Here is a 17,181-nt window from a genome sequence, read left to right on the forward strand (position 1 = left end):
CCTCAGGAATAGCCAGGTCCCTGCTGGGGATTGCTGACAGATGCCCGAAAGGAGCAGGTGTGGTGTGAGAGAAATGGGGTTCCCTGTTGCAGCCTGTGCACCCTTCAAGCCGTGGGCCGCAGGAGGCAGGCTGGGACTGTTGCCACTCACTTGCCCGCTTCTCTGCCCACACAGTTCCGGGGCCACGCCAACCTGCACGTGTTTGAAGACTGGTGCGGCAGCTCCATCCAGCAGCTCCGCAGGAACCTCCACTTCCCTCTGTACCCCCATGTGAGTGCTGGCTGGACCATCTCTCCTGCTCCTGCCTTCTCCCCCTGCCCCTGCTGTCCTCATTTTCCCATGTTTCTCCCCAGTTCATCATGTGTGTCTCTGGGCCCCTTCCCACTGCCTGATCTCGAGTGCCCCCTTCCCTGAACTCCCTGCCACCCCCCGCCACTCTTGGCATCATTTCAACTGCGGGCTCTCCTGGTGGCTCGCGATACAGTTTATGCAGGGCCACCATGCACAGCCGTGCAGCACCGGCAAGAGAAAGAGGCCAGGGGAAGCAGAAGCACCCTAGTTTTCCTGCTGTCTCAGCCTCCTGGTCTTCTAGCCAGGAACGAACCAATTTCTTCAGTTTCCTCGCAGCTCTCCTGGGTAACTGTTTCTGTCCCTTTCTTGGCGTAGATCCGCACAACCCTGAGGAAGCTGGCCGTGTCCCCCAGATGGACCAACTATGGCCTCCGCATCTTTGGCTACCTGCACCCGTTCACAGACGGTGAGGCTAGCTGCAGAGCCTGGGGGCCCAGGGAGCAGTGGTCCGGGGTCGAGAAATTCACCTGCACTGGGCCAGCGGGTATTTGTCCCTCATTAGAGAGGGAAACTGAGTCAGGCGTTGGTCTCCTGCAACCCTCCCACCTGCTCCCCCCATTTGTAGAATCTGGAGCTAGCTCTCCTTGCTCTTGAAGTCTCCCCGTGATCACATGTCTCCCAGGATGCAGAACCCCCACAAGGAGGGAGGCCACGGTGCCAAACCCCGTAAAGATAACTGGATCACCAGCACTTAGGAAAAAAACCAAACTTTTAGGGAGCAGAGAGATGACACAGGGCTTACAGCACTTGTCTTGTGTGGCCAACTTGGCCCTCGGGCACAGTCAGGGGGTGACACCCCTCCCTTCCCCAGCACAAAGTCAGGAATAGCCCCAGCACGGCCCTACTCCCTACCACCCCAGCCCACACCAAACTCTGGCTACAGATCCATTCTTGCGCTCATTGGGAAATTCTCTCCACGGCCCAGGACAGGTCCAGTTTGCCATTGCTGCAGATGACAACGCTGAATTCTGGCTCAGCCAGGACGACCAGGTCTCGGGCCTCCAGCTGCTGGCCTTTGTGGGCAAGGTAGGGCCAGCCCGGCGCCAGGAGTCACCCATGGGTGCCGGCACGGCCACAGCTTGGGCCAGGCGCTCCCAGGGAAGGTGCCCCTCCCTCTCAGCTTGTTCCATTTCCTGAGGGGCACAGAGGGGCCCGAGTCGGTGCAAGACTGGAGAAGCGTTCCTGGGGGAGCATCTCCGGGTGGACTCTGGGTCATGTGCATTTTTTTTTTTTGCTTTTTGGGTCCCACCTGGCGATGCACAGGGGTCACTCCTGGCTCTGTGCTCAGGAATTACCCCGGCTGAGGGGACCATATGGGATGCTGGGAATCGAACCTGGATCGGCCGCGTGCAAGGCAAACTCCCTACCGCGGTGCTATCGCTCCAGCCCTGGGTCAGGTGCATCTTTGAGGGGCTGTTAGACCCAGCTTGGTGCCCATGACTTGTGTTGAGAGACTGGTCTTGGGCCCTCTGAGAGGCTGGATGCATCCTGCAGGGTCCCCAGTCCCGTCCTTGTCCCTGCATCTCCTCCACTCATTCTCCTCCCTCATCTCCTTCCCTCACTCAGCTCCTGTCTTCTCCCTCCTTCCCGCCCATCCATCACTCACCACTTTTCTTTTTTCTCCTTCCTTCTCTCCTCTCTCCCTCCACCTCTAGACAGGGAAGGAGTGGGCCGCGCCCGGAGAGTTTGGAAAATTCCGGAGTCAGATTTCCAAGCCAGTGAGGTGAGTCAGGAGGATCGCGATATTTTTTGTGAGGAGGCAAAGAAACAAAACCCAGGAAAGTTCCGAATAAATCCCAACCTCCCTCCAAGGCTGAGGGCAAACACTGTCCCGAGAAGCCGGCCCCCTGCCACCTGCGTCCTCTCAGAGGGCCACTGGTGCAGGCGTGTTCTGGGAAGTGAAGCCCGTGACTTAGGCCCGGCCCGTCCTGCAGTTTGCAGTCAGGGAGAAGGGTGCTCACACCTCCTCAGGCTGGGAAGGGTGTGACCTCACGACTCTCTAGTGACCATAACGTCACTTGAAAGCACCATAGTGCCCAGTCCCTGTCCTTCCCATTTTCTCCATCCCCAGGGATCCCCACAACCACACCACGGGACACCAATTGCTCTCTCCGTGCTCCCCCAGTTTGCCCAAGCAGTGATCCCCGGGCCCACTGGAGGGAAAGGCCGGTGGTGACCCGTCAGCCTTGGCTGTCGCAGCTGGCACAGAGCGCCACCTGGCGGCCAGCACGTGCACGCAGGCAAGGGCGTGCTTGGATTTGGTTTAATGCTGTGTTGACCGGGAGGCCGGGGACCTTGCGCTGCCTACAGGCCAGCCACTGTGGTGGACACTCAGGTGTAAGTTAGTGTAGCGACTAATGGCATGGACAGCACAACGGGACTCCCTGTGTGCACAGCCCAGGTCTGCTCTGACTGCCTTGTTGATTTGAGGCAAAGCACCTGAGCGTCCTGGGCCTACATGCTTCCCCCGCAAGCCAGGGTGGAGTGAGCCCAGATGAGCGTGTCCCAGCATGATGGCCCCTTCCCCTCGTGCTGGAGCCATCCAGTGGGGTGGTTGCATCCCCTCAAGTCCACTTGAGGGGTGCTTTCAGTTTGCTCAAAGACGGCAGATTTCCAGAGGGATTCGAAGTATGGGGATTTTTTTTTTTTTAATTCTTGTTTTGTTTTCTGAAAAGCTGGTAGGCCAAACACTTAGGCCAATGCGTGGCATCAACCGACCCTTTACGAGAGTAAACAATTAAGATCTTGTTTGATGCTCTCAGTGACCCTAGGAAGTACTTTTATTGTCCCCTTGTAGAGGAGCAGAAGCCTGAGCATGTCAGGGCGGGAGCAGGGACTCTGACCTGGGTGGATGGACGGTGACTCCTGAGATTCTGGAAGCGAAGAGAAAGGGCGGAGGGAGATGTTGGGGGCGGGGGTGGGGAGACGGGAGCTGGCGTGCCCAGCAGGGAGGGCTGAGGGTGTGCAGAGGGGCCTGAGCCCAAGCGTCTTTCTCTGCCCCCCTTAACCAGCCTCTCAGCCTCGCAAAGGTACTACTTTGAGGTGCTGCATAAGCAAAACGACGAGGGCACCGACCACGTGGAAATTGCGGTGAGTGACCTCCCTGCCCTGTTTAAAACCCAGAGGCCCCAACCCCCCACACCCAGTCTTTCTCCCTTTCATTTTATTCTTTTGATTTTTCTTTTTTTTGCGGGGGGCAGTTCTGAGGGCTTACTCCCAGCTCTGGTGCTCAGGGATCCCTCCTGGCAGGGCTCAAGGGACCATGTCAGGGATCAAGCCTGGGTCGGTCGCATAAAGCCTTCCCTGCTATGTTATCTCCAACCCCTTATTTAATTTTATTTGTATTGTTTTGGTTTGGGGGCCACATTCAGCTGTGCTCAGTGCTTGACCCTGACTCAGGGCTCAGGGGTCACTCCTGGTGGGGCTCAGAGGACTATACGGGGTGGGATTGACTCAATATTAGCCGCGTGCAAAGCAAGCGCCTTACCCCGTCCTCTCTTCACGGCCCCATCCCTATTTTATATCTTATAGAGTTTTCATGTTTTATTTCTTTGACGGAAAGGCTTGGGCCACTCCCAGCTGTACTCGGGGCTTACTTGTTCCTGCTCTCTAGGGGACCCAGGAATCTTGGGGTGCCAGGGATTGAACCGGGTCAGCCCCGTGCAAGGCAAGAGCCACCATCTGGCTCTGTGGCCCTCTCTCTCTCTCTTTCTTATAGTGGCGACGGAATGATCCAGGGGCCAAGTTCAGCATCATTGACTCCCCTTCCCTCTCCCTCTTCACAAGTGAGTAGGCCTGGGTTTCTGCCCCTGGCCTGGAGGGGCATCGGGGTTCTGAGGGACCTTTGGTGAGGGGAGGCGTGGGACAGATGTAGACTAAAGCTCAAGTATTTGGAACATGGATAGGAAGGGGGTCCCCAACCTACAGTGTTCATCTCCTTAGAGTTCCTCTCCTCTTAGGGGTCAGTGAGCCCTTTGAGAACCTTCTGGAAATACTCTAAGCTCCTTAGGTATACCGACAAGCTTTCTCACACACTATTTCCTGTACGATTTCAAGGGAGCTGGAGACTAGGAGGCTCAAGTGAGATGCTGGATAAGGAGACCATGGGTGTGGCAGGGAGAGGACATTTGTCACCTGCGGTGCTGGCAACAGAGGAACTTTTCATTAGTATACAATGCTCGGCTTGTGATTTCTTCAACAAAGCTTCTGTGCAGAGGGCAGGGGGCGGGGCCCCAGGGGCTCAGTGTCGGGGGGCAGGTGAGCAGGGCCGGAGAGTAGACATGGAGACTGTGAGAAGGAGGCGTGCGGGGAGCACAGGATGGAGAGGACCCAAGGGTGGGAGTCTCTGGGAAGGTGGAAGGCTGGTGGAAAGGCCGCTGAGGCAAGAGGCCACCAGAGGACAGCTGAGGGGCTGAAGGAAGAGGAGAAGGTTGGACTCTGGGCCTTTGACTTGCGCCAAGGAAGAGGCCTGGTTCCAAGTGAAGCGCAGAAAACAGCAGAGGGGCCAGAGCGATCGTACTGCGGGTAGGGTATTTGCCTGCAGGTGCTAACCCAGGTGGGATCCCTGCAGACCACCTGAGATGCTCAGAGGTTTTGGGGCCGCACCTGGCAGTGGCCAGAGGTTACTCCTAGCTCTGCACTAAGGAAATCCCCCTGGCTTGGGGGACCATATGGGATCCTGCAAAACAGGGATCAAACCCAGGTCAGCCTGGTGCGAGGCCCTACCCCCTGTGCTATTACTCTGGCCCAGGGACAGCAATAAAAGATTTCGGAAAAGACTTATCTTTTTTCAATTCACATGAAATTATGATGTAGGCTAGCCCTGAGGCTGCCGGAGGGAGCCAAAGAGTACTTCCCCCTCTCTCTGGGAATGTTCGGGGGGATATGTCTGAAGACCTCCAGTAGGTGTTCAAAGCTATAGAGTATTAAACGCTACTGTATGTACTTTTTTCATAGATACAGTGGCTAGAGTGTTTGTCTTGCGCACGGTCAACTGGGTTTGATTCCTGGTACCCCATATGGTCCTCTGAGGTCCACTGAGAGTGACCCCTGAGGGCAGAGCCAGGAGTAAGCCCTGAGCATCACTGGGTGTGGCCTCCAAAACAAACAAAAACATTTTTGACCCATTATAAAAATCTACTATAATAAAAGTTGAGTGGATATGCTCTCCAAGGGTCTTACATAGGTAGGGTTGGAGGCTCATGGTTGACTGTGGACACAGAGACCATGGCCAGAGGAAGCTCAGTCAATGGGGGAGGATAACTAACTGTCCGCAGCCGGAACCATTCTGGGATGAGGTGAGAATTGGATGGAAGAGAGGTGAGGCCCCCTGGGGGGATCCCATCGAGGCCTTTGCCGGCCCTGCATCCCGGGCCCCGGAGGCAGGGAGCTGGTCCGTGCTGGCTCTGCTCCTGGCTCACAGACGCCCGCCCTCTCTTCTCCCCGGCACAGATGAGACGGTGCTGAGGATGGATGAGGTGGACCACATCCCGCAGACAGCGGCCAGCCATGTGAGGCCCCTGGACCCCCTCCCCAGAGACGAGCAGCCTCCCATCGACATGCTCCGGCCCGACCCCCGGGACACCCTGTATCGAGGTAAGGGCCTGGCTGCCACCTGCTCCCGCAGCCCCACCATGATGGGGGGGTCGTTTCTGCCACTGCCTCCCGGCTATCTGAGAGTCTTCTCTCCCCTGCGGGTGGGACATTCACACAGAGTTTCCCCCAAAGGATCAGTGCGTGCTTTTGTGACCTGGGATCATCTGTGTAACCGACCCTCGGGATAAGAGCTGGAGCGAGGGGGCTGAAGAGATCTGGCACAGCAGGCAGGGTGTTTGCCTCGCTTGCTGCCAACCCCGTTCAATCCCCGGCACCACGTGTGGTCCCCTGAGCCCTGCCGGGAGTGATCCCTGAGCACAGAGCCAGGTTTAACCTCCGTCCATAGCCCCTTGCCCTCTATTATCAGTTTCTTGCTGGAGCCCAGCGCTTGTTCATTGATTGAGAGGAAACATTCCAGAAGGTGACGTTCGAAACTCTTGGGAGTGTGTTTCCTGGTTAAAAGATCACCACAGCAGGCCGGGGAGATAGTACAGGGGTGGGGAGGCTTGCCTTCTGCAGGGAAATCCAGGTTCGAATCCCGGCTTCCCAACTGTGCCTCCTGAGCGCAGAGCCAGGTAACCCCTGAGCATCACCAGACGTGGCCCCCAAACAAAACAAACGAAAACAAGAACAAAACAGATGACCGCAGCGAGGGGCTTTGTGCCCCTGGGAAGTTTTTACGCCTTTTCGGAGCCTGGTCCTCTCCAGCTCCGCAGGGTCACGGGGCCCAGCGCCACCTGGGTCAGGGTCTGGCCCCGCCCCCTGACCCCCCTCCGCTCAGATGCTTCTTAACGCCGCACCCCTGGGCAGTGGTGGGGGCCTGCATGGAGCTGACCGTGGCCCACCCCCTTCAGCGCCCCCCACAAAGGTCTCTGGCCGAGCTGGGGGTTCCAGCTCTTGCCCCTCAGCTGAGACCTTGGTGATGCTGTCGGCCCAAGCTGGCTTCCCCACACTCCCCTCATTCCTCTTCCCTTCTCTTCCCTTCCTGCCCCAGTGCCTCTGATCCCCAAATCTCATCTCCGCCACGTCCTGCCTGACTGTCCCTACAAACCCAGCTACCTGGTGGACGGGCTCCCTCTGCAGCGCTATCAGGGACTTCGCTTTGTAAGTGTGGGCTGGGCAGCGGGGGCAGAGCAGCGAGTGAGCGCGGCCGTGGTGGGGGCAGCGGGAGGAGGCTGGGCCGCCGCCCCTTCCTGCGGCTCCTGCCACAGCGCCAGTGGCTCCCTGCACTCCCGCACCAGGAGGCTCTGGGCCTTCCCATCGCCCCTGACCAGACCACCTAGGCCTGCCAGGTGAGGTCTGAAGCCACAGGTGTGCCCGTAGGAAGCCCCCACCCGTCCCCCAGTGGGCTGCCCAGGCTGCCACTCCTGCTGGCCCGGCAGGTCCCCCGCTGGGTGTGGTACGGGGCAGGCAGGGCAGGGCGTGCAAGTGAGGCTTGGAGGGGGGTTTCGTGCTAGAGAGGCCGTCACCCAGGAGACGATGCGGAATGGCCACTGCAGATCTGGAGCTAGAGGATTCCAGGGGGCGGCAGGTGGGGACGGGGCTCCCTGCGCGCCCCCTCCACAGCAGGGGGCAATGCTCACGGGCCGTGGGAGGCTGCAGAGAGGGGGCATCTGGATGGAGACGGACGGATCAAAAAGAGGAGGGATGTGATGGGGTGTGGGGCGGGGGGAGAGAGAGAGAGAGAGAGAGAGAGAGAGAGAGAGAGAGAGAGAGAGAGAGAGAGAGAGAGAGAGAGAGAGAGAACAGAGGGCTGAGACCCAGGCTCCAGCCTGGCACCGAATGGTCCCTTGATCACAGGAAAGGAAGTAGACCCCACACACCTCCAGGTATACCCCAAAGTCAAGCAAGAGAAGAAACAGAGCAGAGGAGAGGAAAATGAGAAAAGATAAGAAAGAAGAGGGAAAGAGGAGGGAGTGGTTTGGGCTGCAGCAGGGCTGTGAGCTGAGGAGGCGTGAGGGACCAGGAGGTGAGGAAGGGGTGAGGGACCAGGAGGTGAGGAAGGGGTGAGGGACCAGGAGGTGAGGAAGGGGTGAGGGACCAGGAGGTGAGGAGGTGTGAGGGACCAGGAGCTGAGGAAGGGGTGAGGGACCAGGAAGTGAGGAAGGGGTGAAGGGCCATGAGCTGAGGCAGGGGTGAGGAGCTGGAAGCGGAGGCTGGGGTGTGGTGCCTGGAGCTGGGACAGAGGTGAGGGGCCATAAGCTGAGGCAGGGGTGAGGGGCCATGAGCTGAGGGAGGGGTAAGGGGCCCAAAGCTGGGGCAGGGGTGAGGGGCCATGAGCTGAGGCAGAGGTGAGGGGCCATGAGCTGAGGCAGGGGCGAGGGGCTGGGAGCCGGGACAGGGGTGAGGGGCCGGAAGCTGGGGCAGGGGTGAGGGGCCTGTTGCCTGTGGGGCTGACCCAGGCTCGGGGCTGGAGCGTGTGTGCCGGCAGAGAAGCTCCTGGTTCACGCACACCATGTCCGGTCAGGGCTGAGGGCCGCCTCCTCCAGAGGTAGGTGGAGGTCTGGCCTGGGCGGCTGCTCGCTGCCGAGAACACCCCGCCAGCCCGCGGCTGCCTCTGTTGCAGGTGCACCTCTCCTTCGTCTACCCCAACGACTACACCCGCCTGAGCCACATGGAGACCCAAAACAAGTGCTTCTATCAGGAAAATGCCTATTACAGTGACAGGTGAGGGTCGAGGGGGGGCAGGAAGGGCTACTCCTGACAGTCCCTGCTGGGGCCCGGAGAGCCTGGGGTGGCCGCAGGACCCTTCTAGGCCATGCAGTCTGCCCTTCCAGGATACCGCAAACATGTGCATTGCTTGCACACTCACACACACTCACCTATGCATGCATGCACCTCACACACTCACACACACAGAAGCACACTCATACACATACACGTGCACTTATACTCTCACACAGCCTCTTATGCACACATTCACTTTCACACATGCACACTCATATTTACACACCCTTTCATACCCTTACACACTCACACACACACTAACACCCACTCAAGCACACTCATATACTTACACCCTAAACACACGCACCCTAAAACCCACTCACACCCTCTTACACCCTAATATACATTCAAGCTTATATCCTCACACACACTCACACACACCCTTACACACACTCATACACACACCCCCAACACACACACACACACTCTAACACACTCCAGCCCACTCACCTGATACCCGTACCCATTCATACACACTCACACCCTTGCACACTCGTGCACTCACACTCAGCCTCCCCCTTCCACTCTCAGCCCTGCTCTCCGCCAGGCCCTGAGGCTCTGGCTGCAGGACTCTGGGGTCCCGCTGACCGTCCCCTTCCTCCTGCAGGCTCAGCTTTCAGGAGTACATCAAGATGGACCAGCCCGAGACGCAGGGGCTGGAGCAGCCAGGTACAGTGACTGCGGCGAGGGGCGACCAGGCTCTGTCCCCAGAATGCCCCCTGGCCATGCCAGCCCGCCCCCGGGGACCTTACACGCGAGACCACGTGGTCCTGCTCACCCCGCAGAGCAGGGGCTGTCTTCGCTGAAGCTCCACGCCCAGGCACATGACAGAGGAAGCGACTTTCTTTTTTTAAACTTTGCCGCTCCCAGCAGGGCTCAGGGCTCAGTCCTGGCGCTGTGCTCAGGGACCCATGCGTGGTGCCGGGGAGCAAACCTGGGTCAGCCACAGGCAAGGCCGCACTGTCCTTCCCCACTGGACTGTCCTTCCTAGCGCTGGTCAGCGGGAGATTCACGGCGAGTGGCCCCGGGGAGGCCTGCGGGCCCGGCATGGCCTTCCCCAGGGACTGAGGCGTGGTGGGACTCGTGGTCTGTCTCGTCTCCGTGTGCTGGGCCTGGAGTTGCTCTGTGCACCGTGTGCCGCTTAACCGCCCCCTTCATCCACGTGTGTATTTGTTTATTTATTAGCTTTTAGTTTGGGGGTCTCACGTGGTGGTGCTCAGGGCTTACTCTTAGCTCGGCTCTCAGGAATTACTCCTGGTTGCTCAGGTCACCGTGTGGCATGCTGGGGGTTGAACCCAGGCAGGGGGCGTGCAGGACAAGCGCCCTCCCCGCCGTGCCGTCTCATCGGCCTTTGACCCTAACATCCCTGGATCACCACCAGCCCCCGGAAGAACCCTTCTAATTCCCGTGACGCAGATGAGGACGGGCGCGGGTGTGTCCCTCGGCCCCGAGTCAGGAGTCCTGTTGTCTGAAACCCGTGGGCAGGAAGACTCTCACAGGGCCCTTACACACTCCCTGTCGGTCTTGCTGAGTCCCTGGCGTGAGGGATGGTTTATTCACAGCAGGTTTCGAAGACAGCCTTCTCGAAGAGTCCCAGTACGGAGACGCAGCCGAGGAGAGCCCTGCCTCTGTGCCCCAGGAGCCCCGGCTGCCCGAAGGAAAACAAGTGTCTACCTCCACCCCGGGGCAAGATGTCACCGACTACCGCCTCCGGAGTCTGCGCAAGCTGCTGACTCTCCCCCGGGACCGTGCCTTGGGCCCCTTTCCCAAACACAACGCGACAGGGGCCTTCCCCGCGCGGACAAGTGACCTTCCAGGGCAGCCACCAGAGAAGAAGAAAAAGCCCAGCCCGGAGCCCAGCCGCCGTCCACCTCCTGCTGACCAGCGGCCCCCGGGGCGCATGACAGGGAAGCTCCCTCCGAGGAAGAGACCCAAACCCACCAGGCTGAGCCCCAAGAGGACCCTGGGGCAGTCCCAGTGGCTGAGTCAAGTCGAGTCCTACATTGCGGAGCAGAGAAGGGGGGACAGGATGGAGCCTCCGGTCCCCGGGAGGGGCTGGCCCGGGGAGGAAGAGGTGGTGGCGGCTGCGGGCCAGGAAGGACGCGAGGACGGAGAGGAAGAAGGGGAGGAGGAGGAGGAGGACATGAGTGAGGTGTTCGAGTACGTGCCCATGTTTGACCCGGTGGTCAGCTGGGACCAGACGTTCAGCGCCCAGACCCTGGACCTGCAGGCCCTGCGCACGGACTGGATTGACCTGCACTGCAACACGTCGGGGAACCTGCTGCTGCCCGAGCAGGAGGCGCTCGAGGTCACCCGGGTCTTCCTGAAGAGGCTGAACCAGAGGAGCCGGGGGTAAGGTAAAGGGTGCTGGGGGCTGGGGGCCGAGGCCACGGAGTGCCTGAGACCCCCGGTCTTTGCTTCCCCCCTGCTCAGATGAGCTCTTGAGCTCAGCTGGGAGGTGTCGGAAGGTTTGGTAGACACGGTTCCCTGTCTCTGGGGCCCCGGCCAAACGGAGGTGGCAAAGGTCATTCAGATGGTGGCTCGGATCAAGGCACAGCTCACTGCTTTTCTTTCTTTTTTGATTTTTTTTTTGTGGGGGGAGGTCACACCCAGCTATGCTCAGGGATTAATCCTGGCTCTGCACTCAGGAATTACTCCTGGTGGCACTTGGGGGACCCTACGGGATGCCGGGATTGAACCCGGGTCGGCCACTTACAAGGCCAATGCCCTACTGCTGTACTATCAATCTGGCCCCTCCTTTTTGATTTTTGGGCAACACTTAGTGGTGCTCAGGGGTTGCTTCTGGCTCTGGCTTAGGAATCACCCCTGGCGGTGTACAGGGGACCCTATGGCATGCCGGGGACTGAACCCAGCTCAGCCACACGCAAGGCAAGTGCCCTCCACGCTGTCCTGTATCTCCAGCCCCTGTTTTAGCTTTTCACTAAGAATGCAGTGGACTTTTGTTTTCAGTGATGCAGTTCACCTGCCAGTTAATTCAGTATTTTAGAGTATCGAGTCAGTGGTTTTTCAGATCTACTTATGGTATTACACAGTCATTAGCATCTGATTTGGGAACTTTTGTTGTTTTTCATGTTTTGTTTGTTTGGGGCCCACACCTGGAAATGCTCAGGACTTTTCCTGGCTCTGGCCTTAGGGTCACTCCTAATGATGCTTGGGTGGCCATATAGGATGCCAGGAATCAACCCAGGCCAGCCACATGCAAGACAAGTGCCCTCCTCACTGTACTATCTCTCCAGCTCTATGACGCTGGAGCTTTTTAACCACCTGTTGGTGAAAACTTCCACCTCTCCTTGCACTCTCGGTGAACTAACTACTCCTCTATTTTCTCTTTAATATTCTGTGTTTGACAACCAATAAGCGTGGAATTGAATAGTATGTGGCTTTTGTGTCTCATTCTTTCACTTAGCAATTTTCAATCATTTAGCAAAATAATTTCCATCATTTCTACCTGAATCACTGTGGTCAACTGTATCAAGCACGTCACTCTTGGGGCCGGAGCCATAGAACAGCAGATAGGGCTCTTGCCTTGCAGGCACTTCACCCAGGTCTGATCCCTGGTGCCCTGCATGGTCCCCCGAGCCTGCCAGGAATAACCCTTGAGCACCGCTGGGTGTGGTCCCCCCACCAAAAAAAACAAAAACAAAAAACAAACAAAAAAAAGTACTTCACTCTTTCTTTATGTTTCCACTCATCAGCTGTTTGACGTTGGAGCTGTTCGTACCTAGGGGTTTCTCTGTCTGCAGTGCTGCTGTGAACAGCCCCGCTCCCACTTTAGGTGCCGTGTTTTGACTCCCCTTGAGTAGATAAGCAGGAGTACAGTTGTTGGGCACCAGGACAGTGTTAGCATTTGGATGATCTGCCATCTCTGTGCCAAGTTTGCTGCCCACTTTTACCTTCCTATCCGCAAGTATGAAAGGTTTCGATTTTTCTTCTCTCTTTCTCAATACTTGAATTTTCCTTTTATTTTGAAAAGGAAAAAAGGCGGGGGTGCGCTTGTAGTGGGTGTGAAGTGGTATCACACGGTGGCTTTGACCCGCATTTCTCTAGTGGTTAAGGATGCCGGATCTAACAACCCTCCATGGCTTCCATGCTATTGATTGAACAGGGACTTTATCAATCATGGTCCGTTACTACTTACCTTTGATATATAAATAGGATCTTAGAGCTATCAGAGCTATTAGAGACCATCCCCATTCAATGGGTGCATTTGTGGCTGTGCTTATGTCTGTACTCGGGGATCACTCCTGGCAGGGAGGCAGGGGACTGTATGGGGGCCCAAGCTTGAACTCTGGTCCATCGAGTGCAAAGCCAGCGCCTTACCCACTGTATTATCTCTCTGACCCTCAGTGAGTGCTTTTTAATTATGGCTTTTCATTTTGGGGCCATACCTAGTGGTGCTCAGGCTTACTCCTGGCTCTGTGCTCAGGGATCACTCCTTGAGTTGCCTGGGGCACCATATGGGATGTCACAGCTTGAACCTGAGTCTAAGTGTGCGAGGCAAATGCCTATCTCTGTACAATCTCCCCAGGCCCAGTGGGTGCTCTAAGGGGTGTTTTGGGCAGGGCATACCCGGCAATACTCAGGGCTTACTCCTGGCTCTGTGCTCAGGGGTTACTCTTTTTTTTTTTTAATTTTTATTTTATCACCACGTGGAAAGTTACAAAGTTCTCAGGTTTATATCTCAGTTATACAATATTCAAACACCATCCCTTCACCAGTGCCCATATTCCACCACCAAAATCCCCAGTATACCCCCCGCCCCCACCCCCCACCCCCAACTGTATAACTGATGAATTTCACTTCATTTTCTCTTTACCTTGATTACGTTCCATATTTCAACACAAAACTCACTATTGTTGTGGGAGTTTCCCCTCAAACAAGACAGCCCTACTAAGGAAGCATTTGATAATTAGTTTTCTATTAAAAGATTGTATGTTTTCAGTTTTTAGAAAAGGTCTAAAAGGTTCAGATGTGTCCCAGTCCCACATCCCAGAGCCGTGTTAGTTGCTGCTCAGTGTCACCAGGGCTCCATCTGGAGGTGTGGTGGCTGCACCTCCTCCGTCCGGATCCCCGGTGTTGCTGGCTCGGTTTCGAGTCCGGAGCATTCTCCGGCTACATTGCTCACCAGAATGCCTGGCTGCTTCTCTGTTGAATGTGGCAAGATGGCGCCGAGGGTGGGTCGAGGGCGTGACTTCCGGCGGCCGGGACCACTTGGAGGCTGGGCTGGCGCCGCCCCACTCCAGTGCCTCAGGGATCACTCTTGGGGGGGGGGGGTTGCCGGAGATTGAACCTGGGTTCACGAAGTGTAAGAACGTACCCTCCCCCTATACTATCTCCCTGGCCCTCAATTTGGTAAATTTCCTAAAATTTTATTTTTACAAAGTTGTTCACAATAATTTATTGCATTTAATATTCCAACACCAGTCCTACCACCAATACACCTTCTTACCACATTATTTCAAATTCTCCCATCACCATCCAAGCCTGCTCCCCAAACAGATCCTAAATTTTGTATTGCTTGTTATGAAAAATCTGCTAACAATGATCCAAAAAGATTTCCTTAGAGCAAAGTGCATGAAAATTACTGTATTTCACCTTGGAGCCATTAAGCCCTCATATAAGAGATCACTAATGTGTTGCTACAGGTTGAGCCTTTATTTTTATTTTTATCAATTGATCAAGGTCTTGGTACATCAGTGGCATAGAGTATGAGATGTTGTGCAGCCACATTTGCTCCAGGAATTCTAAAATTTAAAATAAGTGATACAGCTGGAGTTAAATTTCTAACCGGGGCCAGAGCGATAGATAGCACAGTGGGTAGGGCATTTGCCTTGCACGCGGCCAATCCGGGTTCGATCCCCGGCATCCCATATGGTCCCCCAGGCACTGCCAGGAGTAATTCCTGAGTGCAAAGCCAGGAGTAACCCCTGTGCATCTCTGGGTGTGACCCAAAAAGAAAAAAAATTTTTAACCGGCTTGGGGTCCAGAGGCATCTCTGCAGCTGTGGCACTCTTCCGAGATGCATTTGTGAGTCTCTGGATTTGTGAGACTCATCCGGGCGTATTTTTTTATCCATGTTCAAAACATTTATTTTCCATTTTCTGAGGCTATTAGTCAAAACATCCTAGATGCACAAACTAAAATATCATGTAAATGGTTATAAATCACTCCAGGCTTACTAAGTTCTTGAAAGAACTAAAAGATGATGTATTGATCTTATTTTTTTCCCAAGACTCTTTGACTAAAAGTCTTAAAAATTCTTCCTGAAAAAATATTTTACCTGACTAAATAGGCCTTTAAATATTCCAAGATCAAAATAACATAGTGATGGCACTGATGTTAATTTCCTCCTGTCCTACTAGTGATATTTAAAGCTACAAGAAAAGGAAAAGCTTATTTTTGACTTAGTAAACAGGTCCAAGAATTCATGCTGAAATCAACACAAATACAAATCAGTAGAAATAATTTTAAACATTTTTGTAATAAGCATGCAAATTTCAGTTTCATCAATAGAATAAGATAAAATTACTGAGAAGTGAAAAACTAAATATGAAAAGTGGTTTATTTATTTATTTATTTATTTATTTTGCTTTTTGGGTCACACCCAGCGATGCTCAGGGGTTACTCCTGGCTTTGCACTCAGGAATTACTCCTGGCAGTGCTTGGGGGACCATATGGGATGCCGGGGATCGAACCCGGGTCGGCCGCGTGCAAGGCAAACGCCCTACCCGCTGTGCTATCGCTCCGGCCCCCCATGAAAAGTGGTTTATTGAGACAAACAAATTTAAAGATTCTTTTCAGTTAATAAAATATTGCTTTGAATACAATATTAATTATAGTACATTGACCCAAGAGCTAGGGAATTTACTTAATTTGTATGGGTGAAAATGTATTTTTGATGCAAATGTAATACCTAAATTAAGATGAGCATGTTTTCTATTTCACAAAATTTTTTGAAAATTATTGCATACTATACTCATGGTTTTAACATACACACTCTCAGGAGAGTGTGTATGAGTGTATTTTTAAAATCGGAACCCATGAGCCCTCTTAGCCATTGGCTGGAGGAAGCAGGAGTTCTAGACAACTCCAGCCTCTGCTCCTTCCCGCTTGCCGCTCCAGGAGGTACCAGCTTCAGCGCATCGTGAACGTGGAGAAGCGCCAGGACCAGCTCCGTGGGGGCCGCTATCTCCTGGAGCTCGAGCTGCTGGAGCAGGGGCGGCGGCTGGTGCGGCTCTCGGAGTACGTGTCCACGCGAGGCTGGCAGGGCGCCGAGGCCGCGGGGAGGGGAGAGGCCGAGACCCGCAACCTGCAAGGCCTGCTCTGGGGCCCCCACAGCCGCCGGAGACGGGTCCTGAACGTCCGCAGCGCCGAGCCCAAGCTCTGCTGGCCCCAAGGCTTCTCCTGGAACCACCAAGCCATGGTCCACTTCATCGTGCCCGGTGAGCTTCGGCCACGGCCGGGCACTGTGGGTAGAGCAGGAGCCGTAAGAACCCTAGGGCGGGGTCTCTGCACTGCTGGGCTCTCGAGAGGAGCGGGCGGGGGGGGGGGGGGCCCTTCCCAATGGAGAAACCAAGTCTCGGGGACCCAAAGCCAGCCCCGAGCCCGGCCACAACGGCAGCTAGCATCTCCTCCCACACGCTCGGCTGCTGGGCTGGTGTGAGGATCAGCGGAGACTTTGGTTCTGGAGGCCATGACTGGTTCTGAAAGTAAGAGGGGGCAAGGGAGCCCCTAGGAGAGTGGGGTGGCTGGGCTTTGTGAGGACACGGAGGGTCTGCCCCCCAGAGAGAGCACAGGCTCCCGGCACTTGCTTGCGTGTGGCTAACCCCAGTTCATTCCCAGCAACACATGGGGTTTCCCAAGCCCCAACAGGAGGGATCCCTGAGCACAGAGGAAGGAGTAAGCCCTGAGCACTGCCCACTATGGCCCAACCCCCAAAATAATACAGAGGGGGGAGAGGGAGGGAGAGAAGGAGAGAGAGGAAGAAAGAGTGGGAGAGAGGGAGAGAGAATGAGGGAGAGGGAAGAGATGGGGAGAGGGGGAGGGAGAGAGAGAAGGAAAAAGAGAGAAGGAAGGAGGGAGACAGAGAAGAGAGAGGGAGAGGGGGGAGAAAGGGAGGGAGATACAGAGAGTGGAAGTGGGGGGAAGAGAGAGGAAGAGGAACATGCCACAGACAGGAGTGGCCCCTGAGTGTTGGCAGGACAGTAAAGGGTGGGTGTGGCCCGTGGGGGGGGTCACAGTGATGAACCCGCCCATGGTCTCCCACTTGGCTCGTGGGGGGTTGGGGGCCGGAAGTGAAGCCCCTTGAACTGGTCCCCATCCCCTCGGCTCCCTGTCTCGGCACTGTCATGTGAATGGCTCTCCATGGCTCTGGTGGCCCCAGGACCATGGTTGGAGGGACCCTGGGAGCGGGAGCTGGTCTCCGGGCCCGGGAATGAGAGCCCGTCTCTGCCCCGCCCTTGGCTCTCCCAATTTTGGGGGTTGGGC

General features: G+C 55.8%; 1 protein-coding gene across 1 annotated transcript in view; it reads left to right on the top strand.

The window, feature by feature from the left end:
* B4GALNT3 (beta-1,4-N-acetyl-galactosaminyltransferase 3) overlaps nucleotides 1–17,181 on the top strand; it is a 131,660-nt gene that overhangs the window by 106,319 nt on the left and 8,160 nt on the right. Inside the window, exons 4-15 of the mRNA XM_012931676.2 lie at nucleotides 175–270; nucleotides 667–757; nucleotides 1,277–1,377; nucleotides 2,007–2,074; nucleotides 3,363–3,441; nucleotides 4,070–4,136; nucleotides 5,803–5,946; nucleotides 6,941–7,050; nucleotides 8,513–8,613; nucleotides 9,281–9,342; nucleotides 10,239–11,025; nucleotides 15,817–16,136. Of these exons, the coding sequence (XP_012787130.2) occupies nucleotides 175–270; nucleotides 667–757; nucleotides 1,277–1,377; nucleotides 2,007–2,074; nucleotides 3,363–3,441; nucleotides 4,070–4,136; nucleotides 5,803–5,946; nucleotides 6,941–7,050; nucleotides 8,513–8,613; nucleotides 9,281–9,342; nucleotides 10,239–11,025; nucleotides 15,817–16,136 (2,026 nt within the window). The remainder of the gene's footprint in view (nucleotides 1–174; nucleotides 271–666; nucleotides 758–1,276; nucleotides 1,378–2,006; nucleotides 2,075–3,362; nucleotides 3,442–4,069; nucleotides 4,137–5,802; nucleotides 5,947–6,940; nucleotides 7,051–8,512; nucleotides 8,614–9,280; nucleotides 9,343–10,238; nucleotides 11,026–15,816; nucleotides 16,137–17,181) is intronic.

Source organism: Sorex araneus, chromosome 6 (assembly GCF_027595985.1).
Source record: "Sorex araneus isolate mSorAra2 chromosome 6, mSorAra2.pri, whole genome shotgun sequence".
Lineage (NCBI taxonomy): Eukaryota > Metazoa > Chordata > Mammalia > Eulipotyphla > Soricidae > Sorex > Sorex araneus.